Source organism: Malurus melanocephalus, unplaced genomic scaffold (assembly GCF_030028575.1).
Source record: "Malurus melanocephalus ecotype Western Australia unplaced genomic scaffold, MMel_1.1 scaffold_180, whole genome shotgun sequence".
Lineage (NCBI taxonomy): Eukaryota > Metazoa > Chordata > Aves > Passeriformes > Maluridae > Malurus > Malurus melanocephalus.
Window position 1 is genome coordinate 1,326,347 of NW_026623412.1, and position 21,388 is coordinate 1,347,734.

Below are 21,388 nucleotides of genomic sequence, written 5' to 3' on the forward strand. Positions count from 1 at the left end.
ATTTTACAGTAACTTTTACTATCACTTTACAGTTAATATGAGTGTCTTGGGGTTCATTTTGTGCCAATCCTGTATTCCTGTTTTCATCTGCTTGTATGCCCAAAAGGTGCTTGTGCCTTTAAATCTGACCCAGAAGAAGGGGCAGGGGCTGCTGGGAAGGCAGCGCGGACAGTTTGAGCTCAGCTCAGCGCCTCRGGAGGTCCTTCCTCGATGTGKTGCCATTTTAGCTAGCTCGGGTTTTTTAGCTTGGGCAAACAGCTTTCCCCTGGACAGACCCCCTCAGCAGCTGCTTTGATTCTGTTTCTGGAGCAATTCCACAGCTGGCAGGGAGAAGCCGCAYGGCTCCGTCTCATCCCGGACTCTGGAAGAGGCCAAGCCAGCGACAGAAAAACACCCCAAGCCCACTGTTTCATCCATAGTGAGGACTGCCACCAGGTTGCTACTGTTGCCGGAGTGGCCAAGTGGACTCTTGTTTCTTTTTCCCGGGGACAGGAGCTGCCATCTTTTTCTCCACACCACGTAGCCAAGCGGTTTGTAGGGGGAAGGAGCGGTGTGTGTTCCTGAGTTYTTAAATATCTAACAGTTACTTTTTATCTGTGTCCTGTGGGCACTGTGTTTTGTTAATAAACTACTTTCTTTTCTCTTCACTTTTGCCCAAACATCTATTTCATATTGGTGGGAAAAAAATTATCAGATTTTTCACTTCAGAGGAAATATTTACTCTGTAACATTTTTCTCTTAAAACACTGTCTCAAACCAAGACAACGACACTCCATATATTTAAAACAAATAATCTTATTATTTTATACACAATCACTGCAAGAACAAAAATTARCTTTTAGGCATCCACAGGGCTACAGCTCCAGGAAAAGAAAGGACCGAGGTGGAAGATGCCGTAACATCACAGCAGATACAGCAAGAAGTGCAGGTAATACTCGTCTCACTAACACAGAACTTCAGTGATTGCTACTTTCATTAACACTGAAAATAAACATATCCTTGACAAAGGATGGGAAGGAAGCTTTAGAAAATTTGGCCAAACCAAAAATGACCTCTTTGTAGCCCAAGAACTTAGCACAGAGAAACCATCCTTAAAAAAGATGATCTGAAAGACGAGAAAATTAAAGTAGGTTTAGTTTCAGAGTACTAGAAATKACTTTTCAACATTGAAATTTAAATCTTCAAAGAACAAGTAATTAAAATTCACAGAGCTGTCTTCAAATCTGACAGGATTTCAAATCTGATGGCTTTCAGATCAGCTACTCTAAGTTAAACAATCCTGTGCAAGTAACTTCCCTTTGACTTATTGCTAAATAATCACAGAAGATAAATTAAAAATATATGATTATTTCAACGGTTCTGATCAAAACGGACAGATGTTTGTAAATAAAAGCATGCAAGACACTCAAAAAAAATTCTGAAACTACACAGGTTGCAACCACAGCTGAGATACAAACACTAATTTTTCCATCTGTTTCCTTTTATGACAATTTTTACTAGGGGGAAAAAAAAGGAAGGCCATTAATGCCCCCTCTCTTCCAAACTTTACTCTATTGCCTTTTTTATTTTGTATAAACAGTTGTAAATAGAGTTTCCATACATAAATCCTCACCCCACCCACATACATCCCTCTTAAAAACATCTAAAATCTGACRCAATCACCAGAACTCAAAGTCACATTTGCATTCACTGTCAAGTGAATAAATAAAAAATCAATAAAAAATTCCTTTTTCTGGAGCAGGCTGGTATYTGCCAGAAGTTGCACTGTTTCAGACATTTTCCCTGGTTCTGCACAGCTGGAACTACCCAGATGCAGCTGATTTAATGMGAGGGTGAAAGCAGAGGAATGCATCTGCCTGATAGTGGTTTTTTTTACTACAGGACCCCACAGGTCTAGGGATGATTTCTAGTCTAAATCTTGCAAATAATTTTATGAAAATGCATGGACAACCAGAAAGACAAAGGATCTTTATATCTGCCTTCGCTCACAACTGCACAGTTAACCAGCCAACCACTGTACTTAGAGCAGAAAAAAAGTAAGAGAGGCAGTAATGAACTGGGCACAAAGCTCAGGAAAAAAACACAGCTGACTGATGTAAAAGCAGGAAGAGAACCCTGTGAACAGAGAAGTAGGGCACAGAGTCTTTGCAGAATGCATAGAGGGATTTTTCAAATATTTTTTTTGCCTTTCACAGAAGAAAAAAAAAGTAAAAAACATTACCAACTGAAGTTCTGGAACACCAAATAATTCTAGTGACATCTTGGTTAAGAGTTTTTTTYCACTGGATACCTTGCAGAAGCTTTTTATAGATGAATTAGCAAGCACATGCTCTACAGAAAAAGTATCTTCTACCAAAGGTGTAATTTTGTGAGTACTAGAGCTGAAATTGCAAGTTTTGCTGAGGTGGAAACTACAGAAACTACTTAAAAAGCAGATCCTCGGCAGGTAACACATCCTGGAAAGTGCTCTGGGATCCAGCCCCACAGCAAYAGCTGTAAAATGAACTGTAAAGAAATGGATATCCATGGACCATTCTGCTTCAAGAGTACAACAGTATTTCATCYGGTATTTTCTATCATTGAGCTACATAGCCAGTTTTAGAAAGCTGCCATCTGATGACTTCAAGGCAAAATATGGCACAGACTAGAGCCCTCAGAACAACTATCCTTTCAAGTTTAGGGTTTTTTTAATAATTAAGGCTTATTTAGCCAATTTCTATTTTTGGCAAATAAGATTTTCATAGATTCCAGGGACTAAAACACTATCTTATGATCCTACATATGACCGAGCTTCCTTCACAATTACATTTTTACATACTTTCTTTAGCATTCCACTGTATAAGGGATTTGTACTGAAATAAACTGGTTAAAACAGATAAATCCTGCAATTAATTCAATTTAATTCTTGGGACTGTTTTCATGAAAAGAAATTCACTGAAGAGGAAGTGCAGAAATACATAGTTGGTCAAATGCAAGACCYGGTCAAGAGACAACAAGATCTGTTTGAACCAACACCCTGTATTTATAGAGCTGTAGGCACTTACCTGAAAGAAAGYAAGCAAGGTGAGTTTTGAGGGAGTTGGGTTATTTTTAGTTGGTTGGGKTTTTTTTCCCCCAAAATCCTGAATACCAGACATTCCACAAAATCAAACCCCAGGAGGAGCTGCTTTCCAAAGCTGGAYGCAGCCACAAATATTTAAGTGCTTTACAGTCACATTGTACTTTCTAGAACTTTCAGATTTCAAAACAATATTTTGCCCAAAACCTAGTAAGAAAAAGTGTCCCATCAGTGATGTTTCATGGATTATTCAGAAATTTCAGGCAGTTCCTCAACCTTCTGGAGTAATTTTATACCCAATTACAGGAAGAAAACAACTGAAAGAAACAGGGCTGAATGAAAACTACCTTCCCATGACTTGCTTCATCTTGTTAACGTTACAGAGACGATGAACAGATTTTTGCCCATCATGTGCCACCTCAAAATAAATTCCTTTTTCCAGGCTGTGCTCAGCTACTCAAATACTTACTGTGCATGTCTAACCAAACCATTTGCTAGTCAGGTCATTAACGAATTTATATGGAAGTGACATTTATAAATTTCAGCCCTGTTTTGGCAAATGACTACAAGTAGCAGCTTCAACAAGTGAACTTATTTGTTTTTACCACATCCACCTATGTAAAATTGAAAAACCAAGTCTGGTAAATACAAAAAAGCTTAAAAAATGTAATTTTCAATTGATTTTCCTATKACTTCTAACTGAAATTTTCTTCAAAATCTGTTTGTTACTCAGACACAAATGCAGTGCTACACTCAATCGGTTTAATATTATYACTGTTAAGTAAGGCTAAGGTTTTTTTGCAGTCACAAAAAGGAAATGCAGGCTAAATACTTCATATCCAATCACTTTTAAGTGTAGTAAAATACCCATTCACACAGAACTGAGGTTACAGTTTTAGTCTTCTTCTTTCAGCCTGATGCACAGTGATTACAGTGAGACTTAGAGAATAACTCACTGGGAGAAGCTGCACTGCTTTTTGCTTTTTTTGTTTTCTCTTTTAAGCACTGATGTTTTGGCAATGAGATGCTGACTGACATATCGTGATTCCTCTAATCACATTTTTAATTGGGTTCACTCTAGTAAATACAGAAATATTTTAGGTGGTACAATAACAAAAAGAAAGGTTAGTTTCATTCCAAAGCTAAAATAGAAAAAAATATTTTCTCTGAAAAGCTGAAGAGATTCTTACTGCCACTGCAGATAATGCACAGACATGTCAGTTCACACATCCTCTAGAATTTTGCAATTTTAAAACTTTGTTTAGGATAGTCATTGTTTGTTTATAAACTGAAACTGCAGAGAGTAATGAAGAAAATTGAGTTTGCAAACTGTTTTTTTATGAACACTGAGAAAACCACCATCCAATATTAAGTGCATACAGAATAAGACATATTTAGCATCAAAAGTATTCATTTTGTATAAATAGACAGCCAAAAAACAGAGAGGAGACATATTTTGCCATTGTCAAATTAAAAGCATATAAACACTAAGTGAATTGAAATACTGTACACCTCACACACCTATGTAAAAATWAATTTCAAATTACATGTGAGACTTCTCTCATAAATTAAAATTTTTCCATTGTTATCAGATACGATACATACACTTAAATACCTGACTAAAAGTACCATCAATCCAATTTCACAGGGACTTCATGGAGATATCTACTGAAATACTTGGTTTTACAGGCAATATCAGGAATTTGCAAGTATTTTCTTTTAGCTTTTACCAATCATAGAAAATACTTAGAAATATTTCACATCAACTTGGGACTTCCTGTAATTAATATACTCATTCTACATATTAGCATTTTATGTTCTAAAATACAATTCCCTTATTACAGCTATGGCACCTGCTACTAAAAAACTTCCATTCCTCCTTTCCCCAAATCAGCTGCACTTCAGGAGAAGGATGATATCATAATACTCATTAAAGGCTATAACCTATCAAATAATGTACTATGAACTCCACCATAACATGATGTAACTTACTTTAACTGCTTGTCTAATTGATTTGATGCTTTTTATTGCTGCCTCTGCAGCCATTAAACCAACATTTAAACCYTCAAGATCCTTGAGAATGTGACATACTTCAGCCTGAGTTATTTGATGCATTTTTATTTAGTATTCAACTAYGTAAACCACTTATCTTGTTGTTTAACAGTCATTAAGTATTTTACACATTTATCAAATTTCTGGAAGTTTCCATATATGAGTGCCCCTGAGTATTTAAGCAGTGCTAGCAGTTTCTGAAAAAATTAAGAATACTGCAACTTTAAAAAATAATACACAGATTTGAATTTGTGACACACCTTTGGAGCCCAATATCTGAGCAATCTCACACTGAAACATTAATCCAAATCAAACCATAACTTACACCGTATATAGGATAAAGAGTATTACACAGGGGGAGGTTCATGTTCAGCTGCTAGCTAGTTCGTGTGTATTTTTGTCTACACAAGGCTAGCACACCCCTCCCTCATAAATKATCTGCTAGATATGCTGAGGGCAAAAAGTATTTCATCACAAAGCTCTTAACTGCTTTAGCTTCCTTTCATATGCACATCAATTTATATCACAAAATGCTTATCCACAATGCATTACTCAACAGAAATTCTGCGACACAGAAGGGAGAGCAGGTGCTGTTTTAGACAATCAGTAAAATTTATGTTAATCATCTCCCCGTGTGTAATAATCTCAGAAGAAGAATGGAAATCCAGCCCTGGGGTTTCTTACCTTAAATCTAAGCAACCACTTAATGCATAAATGGAGCAAATAAAAGAGGTAAGGAAAAAAAGCATTGAAAGGTTAGTTGGAACTTCAGGATATGAAGAGAAAGGAAAAAGAAAGGAAAAAGTTAAGCATTCAGCATTAACAAAATAATGTATCAGTAGATCATAGAAAAAGTGGTTAAAGCAGAATGTCATGAACAAAAGATCTTCAAGCTGAAACTTYTAACATATATCGACCACAAAGCCTTTAAATTAATGTTTTTTAATTAATGCTCAAATGCTTGTACACTGTTTATTAAAGTTCTTACAGTGCTAAAAAAAAGGCAGCTTCTTTCAAAATGGATCATCAGACCTAGACAGATTAACTTCAGAGATTAATTTATTTGAGCTGTCAAAGACTAGCCGTATCAATGAGCCTGAGCTTATTTAAATTGTCTACATGCATTAACATATCTACAAGTAGCTGAAATGGAAGTTTCTAACATATTAAGCTAAGATACATATTTATGGTCTTTTCTAGAGAATGCTGTTAGTTAACTTGATGTCGTCAGATATCTCTTGAASAAAGATCAAGAGCAAATTATTAGGTCTTATAAGAAGCACAGCACTCTGTATGGATGCAGCACCACATATCCACATTTTCTAAAGTGTAAATAAAGACATTAAAGTAAGGTCTTGCTGTTGGTTAAAGCCTAAGTGCTAGTTTTCTGACACCAAGGCCTGCATCTTATTGGCACAATATCATACATCTTTTCTCGATCATAATTTCTTTTAAAATTATTTGTCTTTCCATGTGAGTGATTTAGATTTCAGTTCATCTAAATGTATCATTAAATTTCTTAGACCTTCTGCAAYGCCAAACACTAAATAATCAGATAAATATTTAAATACTCAGATAAATARTAGAGCATCAAGAGTTACTGATTTCTTTCACCCATTTAGAAGAGACACTGCCCTACCAAAAAGAAACATATTCTAATTTACTAGAAAATCTCCTGTCTTTSAGTTTCAAGTTCTGTGGATCGATCAACCATTAATATGGTCTCTGCCTCACACAGCCACACTGGAAAACCAGGACTCCTGTACTGGCCAGAGTGGTCAGATACACGGGACGCTCCATCAGCAGAGAGCTCAGCAGCACGKCCTATAAATATAATGTCTCAATACACACCTCTCCGAATGGAATTTTATTTTTTTTCCATTCTTAYGACTCAAGAACCCTTTGGCCAGAGCAATAGGTTGGAAGACTTTGTAACTTGGGAAACATTTGAAAACAATTGAAAGCAAGATTCTTTCACACAAAAGTTTCTTTAGATTTTTGCAGCATTGTAGCTTGAGGGAGGGAAGATGAGGAGGGACTGCTGGGATGATACAGAGGCACTTGAATTCTCTCACATCTATTAAACCATACTATAGARCAACCTTTCCTGAACATGGTTTCCAGAAATGCTTTGTATTTCTGAATGGAAGGAATAGGATGCTCAAGGGCCTCTACTACTTCTCTCAGCATGGCATACTGAATTTCTCAGCCACAGATCCTTTCTTTCATTCCTGTATTATTCTGTCCAGMTTGCCATCTTTCTTAGGGGTTGCAAGGAACACCTGTTGCATCAGCATTCTGCCTGTCCTGAAAATACWTAATTCTGAGTCCAAAAGCCCTATAGCAGAAAAAGGACAAAGAATGCAGACTGAAGAACCCTGATGCTAAGTGGAGCTTTAACGCTGTTTATGTAACAACTCCTGAATGCTCATTTGAAGGGAAAAGTATCACATCTCTAACAATAAGGCTATAAATAGGCAAATTTAAAGCTTTAGCTATTTTTTTTCCTCTCTGCTCTACAGCCAGAGATCTAATGAACTAATCTGTAGTAACTGAAGCAGAACAAAAACAGGTTCATAAGAACAACTGCCTGCTTTTTCCCCATCAGCAAGAGAGCTGTTCTTTCCTCCGTCCTGAACACAGGATTTATCTGATTGAAATATTTATAATATTAAGGATAGCATGACTGCAAGTTCTCTGTTGTTTCACAAGTACACAGTAGTTCTTCATTCTCTAGATAAACATAATGCATTGAAAATATAAGTCTATCACAAGCRTAACAAATGGATGTAAACACACACTCCAGTCATCATCCATTCAATGAACTATGTTCTTTCAGAAGAACATAATTCATTGCATCTTAGTATGACTGAGCTACAGCGAAGTGGGATACCATTTATAATGATTTAGAGGCAGTGCTAAATAAGATTGTGCTGCAGAGCAATTAAAAACTATTCTGTAATGATTTCTAAAATGACGTCTCTAAAACAAAAAGCAATGATTAAAATATTAGCAATACTACAGGTTAATATGCTACATCCACATCCAGAAGGAGATCTGCTGACCTGCATTAATTCAAAATTGGTATCAGATTTTAACATAAGACTGGTAATAATTTCCTGGTCAAAACTGTAGTTATTAAAGCTTGGGGTGCTTTTTTGTTTTGTTTRGTTTTCCAAATGAAGCTTAGAGCCACTTGCCTTTTTAAAATCAAGAAGTTGATTCTTTGGGTAAGAAATGGGGGAAAAGAGACCTTCTGTTAACAAACAAGATGTTGAAAAGACCTTAAGTAAAATTACTTGGGAAAGATATTTAAATCAAATTGTTCAGAATTTGAATTTTAAAAGTTAGGTTAAACAAAATATTGCCATTTAAATGGTTGTCCAAGCAGACAAATCAAATAGAACAATGGAGATAACCTAATGCAGTTAGAAGTCAAGCAAAAGAGATTCTGATGTACTTTGACTGGAAGAAGTATCATACCYTACTGCTGCTTAGCAGGTTTACAGATTTGTTAGTTTATTTTATAAAAATGACACCACTTTGTGTTATTTACCCTACATTTCCTGGAACTTTAATATTSTCAGTGTTCTCATTTCCATGCTTGTCCTGCTAGCAGCACAAGTTAATAATGAGCTCACACCTGCTAAGACTGTGTTTACATTCAGGATGTGCTTTTAAAAATGTGTATCTAATCTCACACATGATATTATTGCTGCTGGGTACATTGATTTAACAGCCACCATTTGTGTCTCAGTCTGATCTTTGCCCTGAAATTCCTTCYTTTTACCTAATATTAACAAGGAAAACCAGCTGGCTTTTAACTTGGTAGCAATATTCCCATCCCRAAATCCCATATGGCACAAAAGTTGTAGAGAGCTCACTTTAACAAAGCACATCACTAGACTGGCGCATAAATGACCATGGCAGAAAGAAGAAAAGGGAGCCCAGAATACTTCTCATCAAAACCCTTCGTGTGAGCTTCAAAGTAAACCAGTGGGAACTACAGCTAGATCACACTTGGTGGTGCTAATTCAGGCAGAAATGTGATGGTCATTAGCCCTTCAGTCCCCACGTGTAACCTGACAACTGATTCAAACAGTAACAGCAGCATCACACAAGTTGGTATTCAGAAGCATTTTAAAAGGTAAGACTCACAGTCCCAAATATCTTCAGAAATAAGATTCAGTGGGTTTGTAACATTTAAGAAACAACTGGGGGCAAGAAAAGGGAAAGGGACAACTGGAAATCAGACAGGACTCCTCTCATGTTTATAGACACATTGTCCAGGCAAGAAGAAACTGGTGTATTATCATGAAAAGCATCAGGTTATTTTGAAAATATAAAAAGACAATGAATTTGCAGTTTGGCTGTTTTAACAATATCACCTACCTTCACTCCATGTCCAATATCATCTAGAATTGTATAATCAATAGGTTTCCTGATGTAGCGAACTGGTCGCTCCAAGTTAGCTGGTGCAATGATTTTGTGAGTTCTTGAGGTGTTTTTGTTTGTAGTCAAGATACCAATTTCTCTTCTAGCAACTTTCTCTTTGTGAATGTCCACCGTCTACAAAAGACGCAGTGTATTTACTAACAGTGGTATGCATGGAATAMAGAGTCAGTATTAAAAAAAATTAAATCAGTTCAAATGTTTCTAAACATATCACTACATACACTTGATTACATCATCTTACTTCAATTTACTGCTGAATTTGCCACCTCTAAAGCCATGCTAATAGCTGTGGGTTCTTGGGGTTTTCTGTTACCCTCATTCTTTATKATTTCATAGAATTCCTTCTCCTTTTCATTCTTAGTAGTTCACATTAATTTACTGACAATGTTTTATAAGACTGCTTCACTTATTTAGTTYACAACTGCTCTCTAAGCTTGTCTTTGACATAGGTTCCAACTAGATGAAGTGTAAGGATGCCTTCCCAAACCTTAATTTTATGACCTGAAAATCAAACCATAAGCAGGTTTTCTTACACTATAAAAGTCTGCTATATTAGGACTGGCAATTGTATAATAGAATAAAATTTCACTCAGACAAATCAATAAAGTATTTTGGTCATTGCAACTCACTCACCACAAAGCAATGATATTTTAGAAGGTGTTCCATACTAATTTATCCACAATAAAGCCAGAGGTTAAGCACACTGCCTTTTCTTTGGATGCCTAGGGCCAACAMTAGAAAACCCTCCCTTCTATGTACTAAAATCAGTACCATAGAAGAATGTTTTGTGTAAGACAAAGCTCTGCTGCAAGTTCATTGCCTAAAAACATGTATATGAATCTTGTTAGGTAATACAAGTAAAAAAATGGTACTAAAAAGTCTACATATCTCTTCCAGGAAAATACCATCTCTTAAATCACAAGGCACGGAGTTCATTGCTTTATTTAAAATAAAAACAATTGCTTGTTCACAAAACATCTTTCCTTATAGGAAATTTGCTAAAACTGTGAACGAACTGTTTCAACTACAGCGTAAAAAACAAAAGTAAGAAAACAGCCAGGTTCACCATCATAATGATTTCTAAACACTGATAGGATTTCTTTTTACCRCCTCACTGATCATGAATGGCATCAGAAACACTTTTCACAGTTTTGAACTAGGCTTTGTAGTAACTGGTGAACAGGTACAAATGAGAACTCATTTTCATAATAAACTTTTTTGTCCATTTTGTTTTTCTGTGGGCACGCACTGGGGCAGTGGGGYTGGTTACACTGTTTTACCCTTCTGTTTGTGCCGTTGATAGCAAAACAAGGTAACAGAACCTGTGCTACCTTGAAGAATCATCACAACCTTTAAAATTACCAAGGAAAAATTTTAGAAACCCCAACCAACTCCCAAACTACTTCAAASAAGTTGCTGCTTTGCATTATTTCCAGAGAAGGATTTCCACAAATACGTGGGGCATTATACGTGAGCTTACAATACTACCATCAAGATTACCTACTATTTCCCAGCAGTGTATTTTCAAGATTTTGCAACTTTACTAAAATTAAGCACTGACTACAGCTTTGTCATGTATTTTTCCACCACCTCTAGTTCCACCTGCCTAGAACCCTAAGGTTTTCACTAAAGGTGCACAGCTATTTCTTAAAATAAAGTTACAGAAAAATAGATTTCTCAAGCTCAAAATGTATTGGATAACTTCTCTTTGGAAAGTTCTAGTTTGTTGAGCAATGATTCAGAATTTAATAGGGGAAGCTATACTATCTGGGACACCCCTACAAAAAACCCACAGATTTGGCCAATATAAAAATACCGCAGAAGTGTATTTTACAAGTGTAACAGAAACACATAAATTTCTTCACAGCCTTTATGGTATTATTTACAGTACAATCACAAGTGAAAACAGAGCACACCAACATTTTCCAGGTCACAGCACCTAAAGTACACCATTATACATGAGGGCAAAATGTAAGATTTTATCTTCCATCTCAGGCTTTTACCCTTTCTCAGTGCTAGACCTTTGCTTTTGCAGAACAGGGAGGGAGGACATGTTCTGGAAAAGATGGTCCACAGACTCCTCACCTTACCAGCTGACGAGTCAGAGGGCACRTACTGTCTTAAGAAGTTAAAGATATGTGATTGMAWYMATCWGKGRKRWCARWCYYRRGWYTGWYMYCMCWGATKRWTKCAATCTCTACTGCAGACTTTATCTGTGGTCTAGACATGTCACTGGAGAATTGCAGAGACATKACTGATTTTTGTATGTTCTTTGCCTTACAGGCCCCTTGATATCACTGGTTAGAATATGAAAAAGCTTCAGCTGCAATGGCAGCTGCACTTCAGMTGTACTGGAACATCAAAACCATATGGGTCTGGATCTGGTCATTCAAAACCAGTTTCATGCCTTGCATACTACACTCTTATTTCAATCCACAAATCAAAAATTAATTTATTAGTGCAGAATTGGCGAGATGATTTCTCACTTTCTCTTTCAAGCRCTAGAATTCTGCAGTTTAGAATATGTTCTTTCAGTACTTTCTTAGGCAATTATTTACTAAAACAATGCCAGTACAGATACTTAATGCGCATGTTCCTGTAGCAATGGTATCCTGCCACTGTTGGAACTTCCACAGTTTGGAAACTGCAAAGCTGTTTCCATGAGCAAAAAGAATGTTTTTTCAATATAAGCCACAAGTATAACAGATTTCCTTTAGGACTATGGTGATTATGAAGCATGACTACAGGAACAAACAATAAAATGCATAATTAAACCTAATTAAAACCTGAAGTTCATCTGGTGGGATTTCTCTGGCATTAGGATTCAGAACATCTCTTTTAATAGCCATGGAATGACTARGAATATAAAAACTGCACCTAATTCTGGTCCATACACTAAAAATGGTACAGAAAAGCATTTTGCTGGCGGTTTTCCCAACATTTCATTTCCTTGTTTAGTAGACTATGGACGTATAGAACAGCAGAAAGAAACACTGCACTATTTGATTAGTAGAGGAAACAGCAAAGATTAACTTGCTACTGATGAAAATAAAARCATTTATCCTCAACACAGAGATAATCATTATCTTCAGTACTAACATAAATCCTTTACACAAGACAAGAGAATTCTACSAAAAGGTTTATTCAGCAGTTTAGAAAATTGTAATGAGAATTTAGAAAATTCTAATGGGGTTAGAGCTGGACTAACAAAACACCTGGCTTGAAAGTCTGTTAGGAAAAGCTGATGAGTAACTGTGCCCCTCTATAACTTAAAACCCTGTTTTCTAAAAGAAATTCTAGACTCCTGACAGCATTTTTATGCTTTTATTTTTTTTTTTTTTTTTGCACAGCCTCATTAGCTTTGGCAAAAGCATTTACCCTTAAATGACAGTTTGTTAGAGGTTAGGCTCATTACTACCATATTTTCATGTTTTCCAATATCTCTGCAATAGCCAAGGAACAGCTTAAGGGGAAAAGTAAGTATGAACCACTGAATTTTCTTCTATTAGGAATTTTATGACCATTTTGAAATACCAGKTTTTCATACTGAATTCAACAAAACCCGTATCAAGTTCTGCAAAAAACAGAAAAAAACATTAAATCGTTTCTGGGAAAGTTAACATTACTTACAACTTCACTTAAAAGTCACTGAATTCATGAGTTTTGAGAAATATTCTCTTCAGCTAGTAAACAGAATTTCTCAAATTATTAAGTTAGCATTTAACTAACTTAAATTAGTTTTTGCTGGGACAGAGGTAATTTTCTTCAGATTATGGGATGATATTCTGGATTTTTGCTGTAAACAGAGCTGATAACTCTAGGATGTTTTAGTTACTCCTGAACAGCGATTACACAGAGCCAAGGCCTTTTCTTCTCCTCCTYCCACCCRCCACTGAGAGAGCTAGGGTGCACAAGAAGTTGCGAAAGACCACAGGCAGGACAGCTAGCCCCGCTGACACCAGGGACAACACTCCATATGGCCTCATAGTCAGCAACACCAGGGGCAGGGAGCCTGGCTGGGGTCTGCTGCCTGAGAACTGCCTGGGCACCGCTCAGCTGCTACTGTGCAATTGTTTTTATTTGCATCATTTCTTCTTGGGTTTCCTTTCCCTCTTTGTTGGTTTTTTTTTAATTTATTTTCTATTATTACCACCATTATCATTATTAAACTGCACTTATCTCAACCTGCAAGTTTTCTGCCTTTTACTCTTCTGATTTTCTACCCATAGCCAGGGAGAGGGGAGTGAGTGAGCAGCCATGAGATGTTTAGCTGCCAGTTGGGGTTAAACCACAACAGCACTTTGAAAGTCTGAACAGTACCGAAATTTCAGAGATARAAGTCTCCAGAAGTCTTCATTTCTTCCCTTTCTCAAAACATTCTAATTTACATTTATCAATTATTTGTCAGTCTGGACTTTTAAAATTCAGTTTCAAAAATCTTAAAATAAAACATTGTTTAAATTTAGTATTGCTGGGCTTTTTTTTCTTAATCTTATTAATTTGATTCAATTCAAATTAATTGCAAATTACCTTGAAAAGTGGATTATCACTTTGAAATTAGTAACTAATTTTCACATGTTAGAAATGTGAYAATAATTGTCTCAACTCAGGTTGTATGTAATTTATACACAAAAAAATAATATCATAATGCTACAAAAATGCTGAATAGATACTTGTTCCATAAACAGGTAATATGTGTTGTGTAAAATTAGCCTTGCATTACCATTTTTTAAAGTGTTTTGCTATTCTTGCTCCTTGYAAGAATAAGACAACTGAAAAAGGTCACAAAACTTTACTGACTTTCAGCAGAAAGTCCAAGTGAACTTYCCTGCAGAGACCAAGCAGCTCACACATGTTGCTACAGCCCAGCTAAGCAGCACCTGCTGCCTGCAGTCTATTCAACACCTGTTTTCAGAGGCAAGATCATGGGAGTCAATTCTGTAAGAGAAGGACATAGCAGACTTCCCCACAACACAGTGCCACAAGAGTAAGCTCATCACTACCACTCATCTTTGTGATAAAATGCTTTTTATAGAATTAACAGCAGAGTTTTAAAAATTACCGTCTTAAGTACAAACTATAACTAAAGCTGAAAATACACTTCTCATCATACAAACATTAAAACCTGAAAATCTGCCAGATTAATTTAAAGACTTTAGTAGTATTTCATGTCTGATAACTTGAAAGCTTCAAAATAACTTTTTTAACAAGTATACATATATGTGCATATGATCTGTATCTAAGATTTAAATTCTTAGTCAAATATGAAATACTGTGTATCATCTAGTTCTGGGCAAGGCTCAAGAAGGGAAGTAAGAATAGATTCATCAGCTTTCAGACYAAAACAAAGTAATTCTAATTTTTAAACCAATAGGACTTAATCACTTGCATAAAAGTAGTTTCAATAGTGACAATTTCCTTATTCATGACCTATATATAATTTGAAAAAGCACAAATAAATATCAGCTTCCTTTTCAGCTCTGATTAGGCTGGCATTTAGAAGGAAAYGCAGATAGTGACTATAAATTGGCATTCTACCAATGAACAGAGAACCAGAGCATTTTATCTTATAAAGTTAATCACACTTCACCCGATCTGAGCTACTTGTATAAAACAAGCCCTTTGGGAAATGCTTTTGTACTAAGTGCCAAATGATTTTGCTCTCTTCCTTGGAGAATATGTGGAATCCCACATATGATTTCAAAGTAGGATTACATTCACATATCATAATTTGCACATAGTGTTTCCTAAACATAAATACCAAGACCCACTGACCAAAGCAATAGTGCAAAAATAGACTATGGGCAGGTGGTGATTACCAACTTGTTTTCTCTTCCATGTTACTGGCTTTATTTGAAGTTAGGCTGACTGAAATCCTAATCTGGCAGTGAGGTATTRTAACACAAAGCATTTTCAGTGCTATTAGAAAAAAGTCCACTAAACTTTACATCAATATAAAAAGAATCAAGGAAGCCTTCTGCAAGTTAGGCCAATTTCAAGAGAAGTAAAATCAAATTTCTTGAAAATAAATTCTTTATTTACAGAGAAACTGTGTAATTTTTTTTAAGAAAAGTAACCCTGGAAATTAAGACAGATAACATAATCATCTACAAGAGTGGGATTATGGGAGGAAGCCATTTCCAAACACATTRATTCAACTTTACATTCCTTGGATCAAAACATGTCAAGTATGTGATATCCAAAATACAAATATTGCCTGCTCCTCTAATTTCTTCCATGAAGATTTGGGGAGCATCCTACATATGGATGATGAAAGCTTAAAAAAACCAAAGCAAACTACATTAAAAAGAAAAAAAAAAAAAAAAAAGCCCTAGGTTTTCAATTTTACAGTAGTATTTAAATAAAAGACCATCACAGATTTTTTTTTTTTTTTGGTTGTTCAAATTCAACTTATGAAATTGTGCAGATGCATCTTCATTAGGTATTGGGCACTATTTATTTAGAGCTCCATTTTAAAAAACTACCCGTATTGTATAAAGGTCAAAGGCAATCTAACCTAGTACCTCAATCTCCATAAATGTCAGCTTCTCAGGAGGAAACAATGAAAAATGCTATGGCCCTTTCCACAAAAGCTACTTTACAGAAGCTGTGTGACAGAATGAATTTTCCACATTTATGAAGTGAAAATATACTGTCTTTTGCATCAGGCTCTCAAACAGCTGAAACACATATCAGCTGGCACTAGCCTGCGAAAAAGCACATACACACACACAGAGGCATATACACACACACACACACACACACACACACACACAGCATACAGATAGAGCACAGACTTACAAAGACATTTTTAATTCATTACATTTTCCAGAGGAAAAAATTAATTTACTTGACCATGTAATGATTAACAAGGTGCATTTTAGCAGAAGAAATCAAACTTCCAGCTTATTTTTGATGCAGATCCATGAGACAACTAAGGCAATCTAATAGCACAGCACTATCAAAAGAGAAAATCCTCCCCACCCCTTTCTTTGTACTTGCCCTGGGATTCCTCTGACCCAAATGGAGGCAATTCAGCCCACTAAGCCAGCATAAAATTATTCACTTCTTTTGCTGATTCRAACCTCTACTAGCTTAGTAACCCTTTCTGCATCAGCAAGTTAATAGATCAAATCCATCTACTTATCTCCTACCTTACAAAGCCCCTACTTCAAATGTTTTTCTCAATACCACAATATTCTTTATTTTACTTTATATTATCACATGGAGATCAAGCAACCCTGCTAGCCAAAATGTACTGGTCAACTCAGACACAAAATATTCAGTAAAGAGACAAAGAAAACCAGAAACTGCTGTATCATTGTTTTTAATTTCTCTTTTAATCCATCAGTGCCTGRTAAATCTCCACTTTATCTATCATTCATTCTGAGCCCATTCTGGCAATCAAAATTCCTTCATCAATGTGGTGATTGAATCTGGATTCCTGATTATAGTAGCTTAGTTTATTGCTGCTCAGAAAAGCTGCAAACAATGGCAGGAGTTCTGCAACCATGCACAAATTGAAACATTAATTTTGGCTTTTGTTCATGTCACTGCAAAGTACATTTTATTAAGAAAAGCCAGGAGCAAACTATTTTTGTCATCTATGCTTCTGTCATTAGATGCCAGTATTACAGCAACAGGAAAAGTAAAAAGATGACAAGTACTGTTCTCCACCATCCTTTTTATATTTCTTAACACAATATTCTCATTTTACCATTAGCAATTTTTCTGGGCTTTTCACCTATGCAGATTGACCCCCTCTCCAAACAATAAACTGGCTGAGAATGCATTCAACCTGTTCACGGTATGTAAAATGCTCATACTAACACCAGTATAGAACCACATGATGAGACCCAATCCCAAGAATGAATACGTGAAGAAATGCATCCCTCTGGTTTAAATTTTTCTCATGCACAAGATGTCAATTCAGAGTTTTACTTGCTATGTAATAGCAAAGGCAAAAGAAAAAAAAGTCTCACTTGTGAAATATGGTTGATTGAAGATTCCATGCGTCGAAGTTGGGATGCCTGGATATCCAGCATTTGGAGAACATTGTTGGCCAAAGTGTTGATCAGATAGGCTACGCTTGCTAATGACTGGGTTGTGTAGGCTTTGGTTTCTTCCAGKGCTCGCTGTTTATCTGCTGACTAAAAACAGAAAGAGAAGATTTTTTASTATAAAGCCTTTCATGCAAAGAATCTTGGAATTAACTCTTTTTGCTYGTCTTTACAGACAAAGGATTATACAAATCAAACGAATTCTAAATAAAAGTTACTATTTCTCCTCCTTTCCATTCACTCCACAAAATAGGCTGTCTTTGTATTTTAAGAGTTTCTGTACTTTCTAAAAACCAATAAAGTGCCTTTTCTCTTGAAATATACTAATTTTTTAATTGAAAGAAGTCCAACTTCTTAAGTACTTTAGCAATTAACTTGGAAAGCACTCTGAGACACCTATTRTTTCTTTCTCCTAGACTTTATATGATCTAGAACTGTTTAGTTCTTCTAAATTTGTCCTTCATTTATAATTCCTAACTGCCTGAAAGGAGCTGCCAAATACCATATTCCTCATGTCTCCCAATCATTTAGACCTCATTCTTGTCAGAAATGGTCATTCAGTGAATGAATTATAATTACTCCCTTRAGACGGTGGCTGAATAAAATGTGAGAGAATAATTTTTTAAAAAGAATAAGTCCATGTTTTCTTYGTAAACATGTTTTGTACTTTCACCCTGTCAATCCTTTCTTCTACAAAAAATTAATATGATTCATTTTTCTAGTAGTAGAGCACCTAAAAGTATTTAGCCTATCAACAGACAAGATATCCATTAGAAGTTTAAAAACATTTAAAACATACATTTCAAACAGACTTGAAAATAATAAGCTAAGACTCTGATTGTTAGGGTTCTGTGTTTCTCCTGGAATAATAGTTACTATCACTAATATATAATTCACTACAGAAAYACAGATTAAAGCACTGGAAAAATACACAAGTAAGATGCTAAGAAATTTTCCAGTTTTCAGTGCCTCCATATACAAGTGAACTCCACTTTTAAGTGATCTTTAGCCATCTCACAGGCTGATGGTGCTGTTTCTAAAGCAACGGTTGATAAATGTTCTTTACTCCCACCTGACATTATAATACTATATTCCATTATTTCCTTTGCTTTTTATATTATTCACATAGGGTTGGGTATCAAGATTCAAGAAATATGCTATTATTAAAGAGGGAACACAAAGTCATTCCCTATCTTTCAGAACAAGCCAAAGCTACCATCCATTTTATTATACATACTCTGAGAAACATAGAAAGTACGCATATCTGTAWTTTAGGAAAGCAATTCTTACAGCTCAAGATATTTCCCAAGACCTTGTAGCAAGAGTCTTAAAAGAGGATGGCTAGCTTTCAAGGGAAAAAATATCCCCCATATGTAAACAKAAGCAGAGGACTTCAATTAAAAGCTCACATGAAAGATATTCAATACTTTTCCTTTCCTGGCAACCTCCTGTGTCCGTAAAGAACACTGGCCAGTTAGCAGGCTACACTGGTACCAGTTCTTCATCTTCTAGGAAGGAGGACAGCAGCAGTTGCTTATCCAAGAGCTCCCCAGATGTGGCAGGAAGGAGGAATGCTGCAGGAGGTGAGTATTCTCATCATGCTTCTCTCCCATCCAGAAGACAAAACAAGACCAACAGAAGAAGGAACTATAAATTTTAGGAGACAGCTTCTCGGGGTACAGTATGATGATATTCTCCAGCAGAGCATGCTTATAAAAGCTGCCTTATATTAGGCTATAAAGATGTTAGAAAAATACTATCCCCAGATTTCATTTAAGAACTCGTGACTTTTAATCAGGTGAGTAGTATGTCTTGTACAAAAAAGAGCTCAAAGCTCAGCTTAAGGATTCCAAAATTAAGGAATACCGAGCTCATTACCTCTATTCTCACATTGCTGGTTTGTAAATACTCTTTCTTTCCCTCTCCCTACTCATATGCCTAGGTCAGCCTGCATACTCTCCTGCAGCAGGCACACACCATAGCTATTCAAACCATTTTTCAATGGCAATAATAAAAACGACCAGAAGCTCACCTATTTTGCTCTGCAGCTGCTGCCAATCTATTTATAGAAGCAGAAGATGCTGATTTCCCTTAGTACACTGTACATCCAGAGGATCTGAGTATAAACCAGCAAACACAGTATTTTTTCATTAACAGACAAAGTGTTTGAGAACAAAAGGAAAACTACCTKTAGTTTTACATATTATGAACCTCTGCTATGATTTTTCTGCTTAAAGAAGCACAATTATGAATCCATGTTCAGAGCTAGTCCTCCCAGGGATGTAACCTATAGCTAAATTCAAGTCACTCCCAGTTCAAACCAAGAAGGAACTGGCTTCTCAATGTTCAAACACATTAAAGATCTTATAAAAAGTTCCTATAAACTCCGCTGGAACTGTTATTAGCACAAAAACTCATCTGACTGAGGTGTCTAATRTGTGTATTTAGCTGATAACTTAACAACTGTGATTTGCTCTACATGCCTTTCTAGAGAGCCTGAAATAGTSTAAGGCAAACTCCACTCATGTTAGGCACAGCAAAACTGAAGCTTGAACTTTCTTCCTTAATACTCAAAGATGAAGAATTTGTTAAAATTAAAATGACTATTTGAACCTACTACTGTCAAGCCAATTCAAACAAACCAAAATTAATTAGTGACWACATTTTAAAACAATTGTGTTTACCTGGAAAACTTTCAAGAGATGAAAACTTGAACAACTCATATCAACTCTAGGAAAAACTCTAGAATACCTACAGAAAAAATTTAAGTTCCTCTGTGGAAATATAACAATAAATGTCAGTTACATTTTAACTTGAAATGATAAATTGTGTTAGGCATGAAATCCATCTTTTAATTTGATCAGTAGATTTCCAGATATGGTATCTTATCATATGCTCCTATGTAACAAGATCCCCATTTACAATCCACTGACACCAAACTACAGTGCTTACAAATGTTGCCAATGCTCACTGATACTGAGTACATAACTATGTAAATAAAGGGATTTCTGATAATAAGATAAGTGGTTTCAAGTTATCAATAAACAAAATTCAAACATAATCCTCAGCAGTCTAAATTCTAATACTCTGATTTTCCTAACACCAAAATACGAGCCACTATGCTTCTGTCATGGTTTTACTTGGTCTGATTTTTTGGTGGTGGGGGGATGGGACCAAGAAAACCACAAAGATGGCTGCTGTGAGGAAGTTTAGATGCTTTCTCCTTCTTCTCCAGCAAAAGGAGCCCTGCCCCCTGTGTTTTAGAGCCAATCCATCATTGGCTCTGGGTTGATTGACAGGCTGACCATCAGGCCTGGGCCAATTGCACAGGTTGGTTACACCTYTGTGATGACGTATTATCTAGTATTTAAGAAAGAATTCAAAACAAGACAGGGCGGGCGCCATGTTAGTTTTAGGTTGTTAGCATGAAGTTTTAGTATCTTGCACTGGGAAAAACAGAGCAGGAGGGTGAGGAGATGTAAGAAAGAAATGGAGACTGAAGATCAATAAGGAGAAGGCTGGATGATTTGCTSTGCTTGCTGTGGTTCTTGATCATGGAGAAAATAAGTGTCWCGGAAAGGACTGAGAGAGAGACCTGAATAAGTAAAAGGAAAGCRACCTTGCTCTGAGGAAAAAAAAACCCTGGCCTTTTTGAGGACTGGATTGATTTGATTAGAAGCCAAGAAAAAGAGGGGAAGAGGCTTGCTCCCCCCACGACATCTGATGCTTAGAAGAAGCTGTGCTTTGCCAGGGGTTTGTGATA

At 36.1% G+C, this 21,388-nt stretch overlaps 1 protein-coding gene across 9 annotated transcripts in view; it reads right to left on the reverse strand.

Moving 5' to 3' along the window:
• Positions 1-21,388, reverse strand: part of ABI2 (abl interactor 2) — a 62,401-nt gene that overhangs the window by 16,896 nt on the left and 24,117 nt on the right. For 6 of the 9 annotated variants that reach the window (XM_057372874.1, XM_057372873.1, XM_057372868.1 and 3 more), the window contains exons 2-3: positions 17,548-17,715; positions 9,503-9,679 (exon numbers count right to left, since the gene is read on the reverse strand). In XM_057372874.1, coding sequence (XP_057228857.1) covers positions 9,503-9,679; positions 17,548-17,715 — 345 coding nt within the window. The remainder of the gene's footprint in view (positions 1-9,502; positions 9,680-17,547; positions 17,716-21,388) is intronic. The other 3 variants (XM_057372872.1, XM_057372871.1, XM_057372870.1) reach the window with 1 other exon arrangement.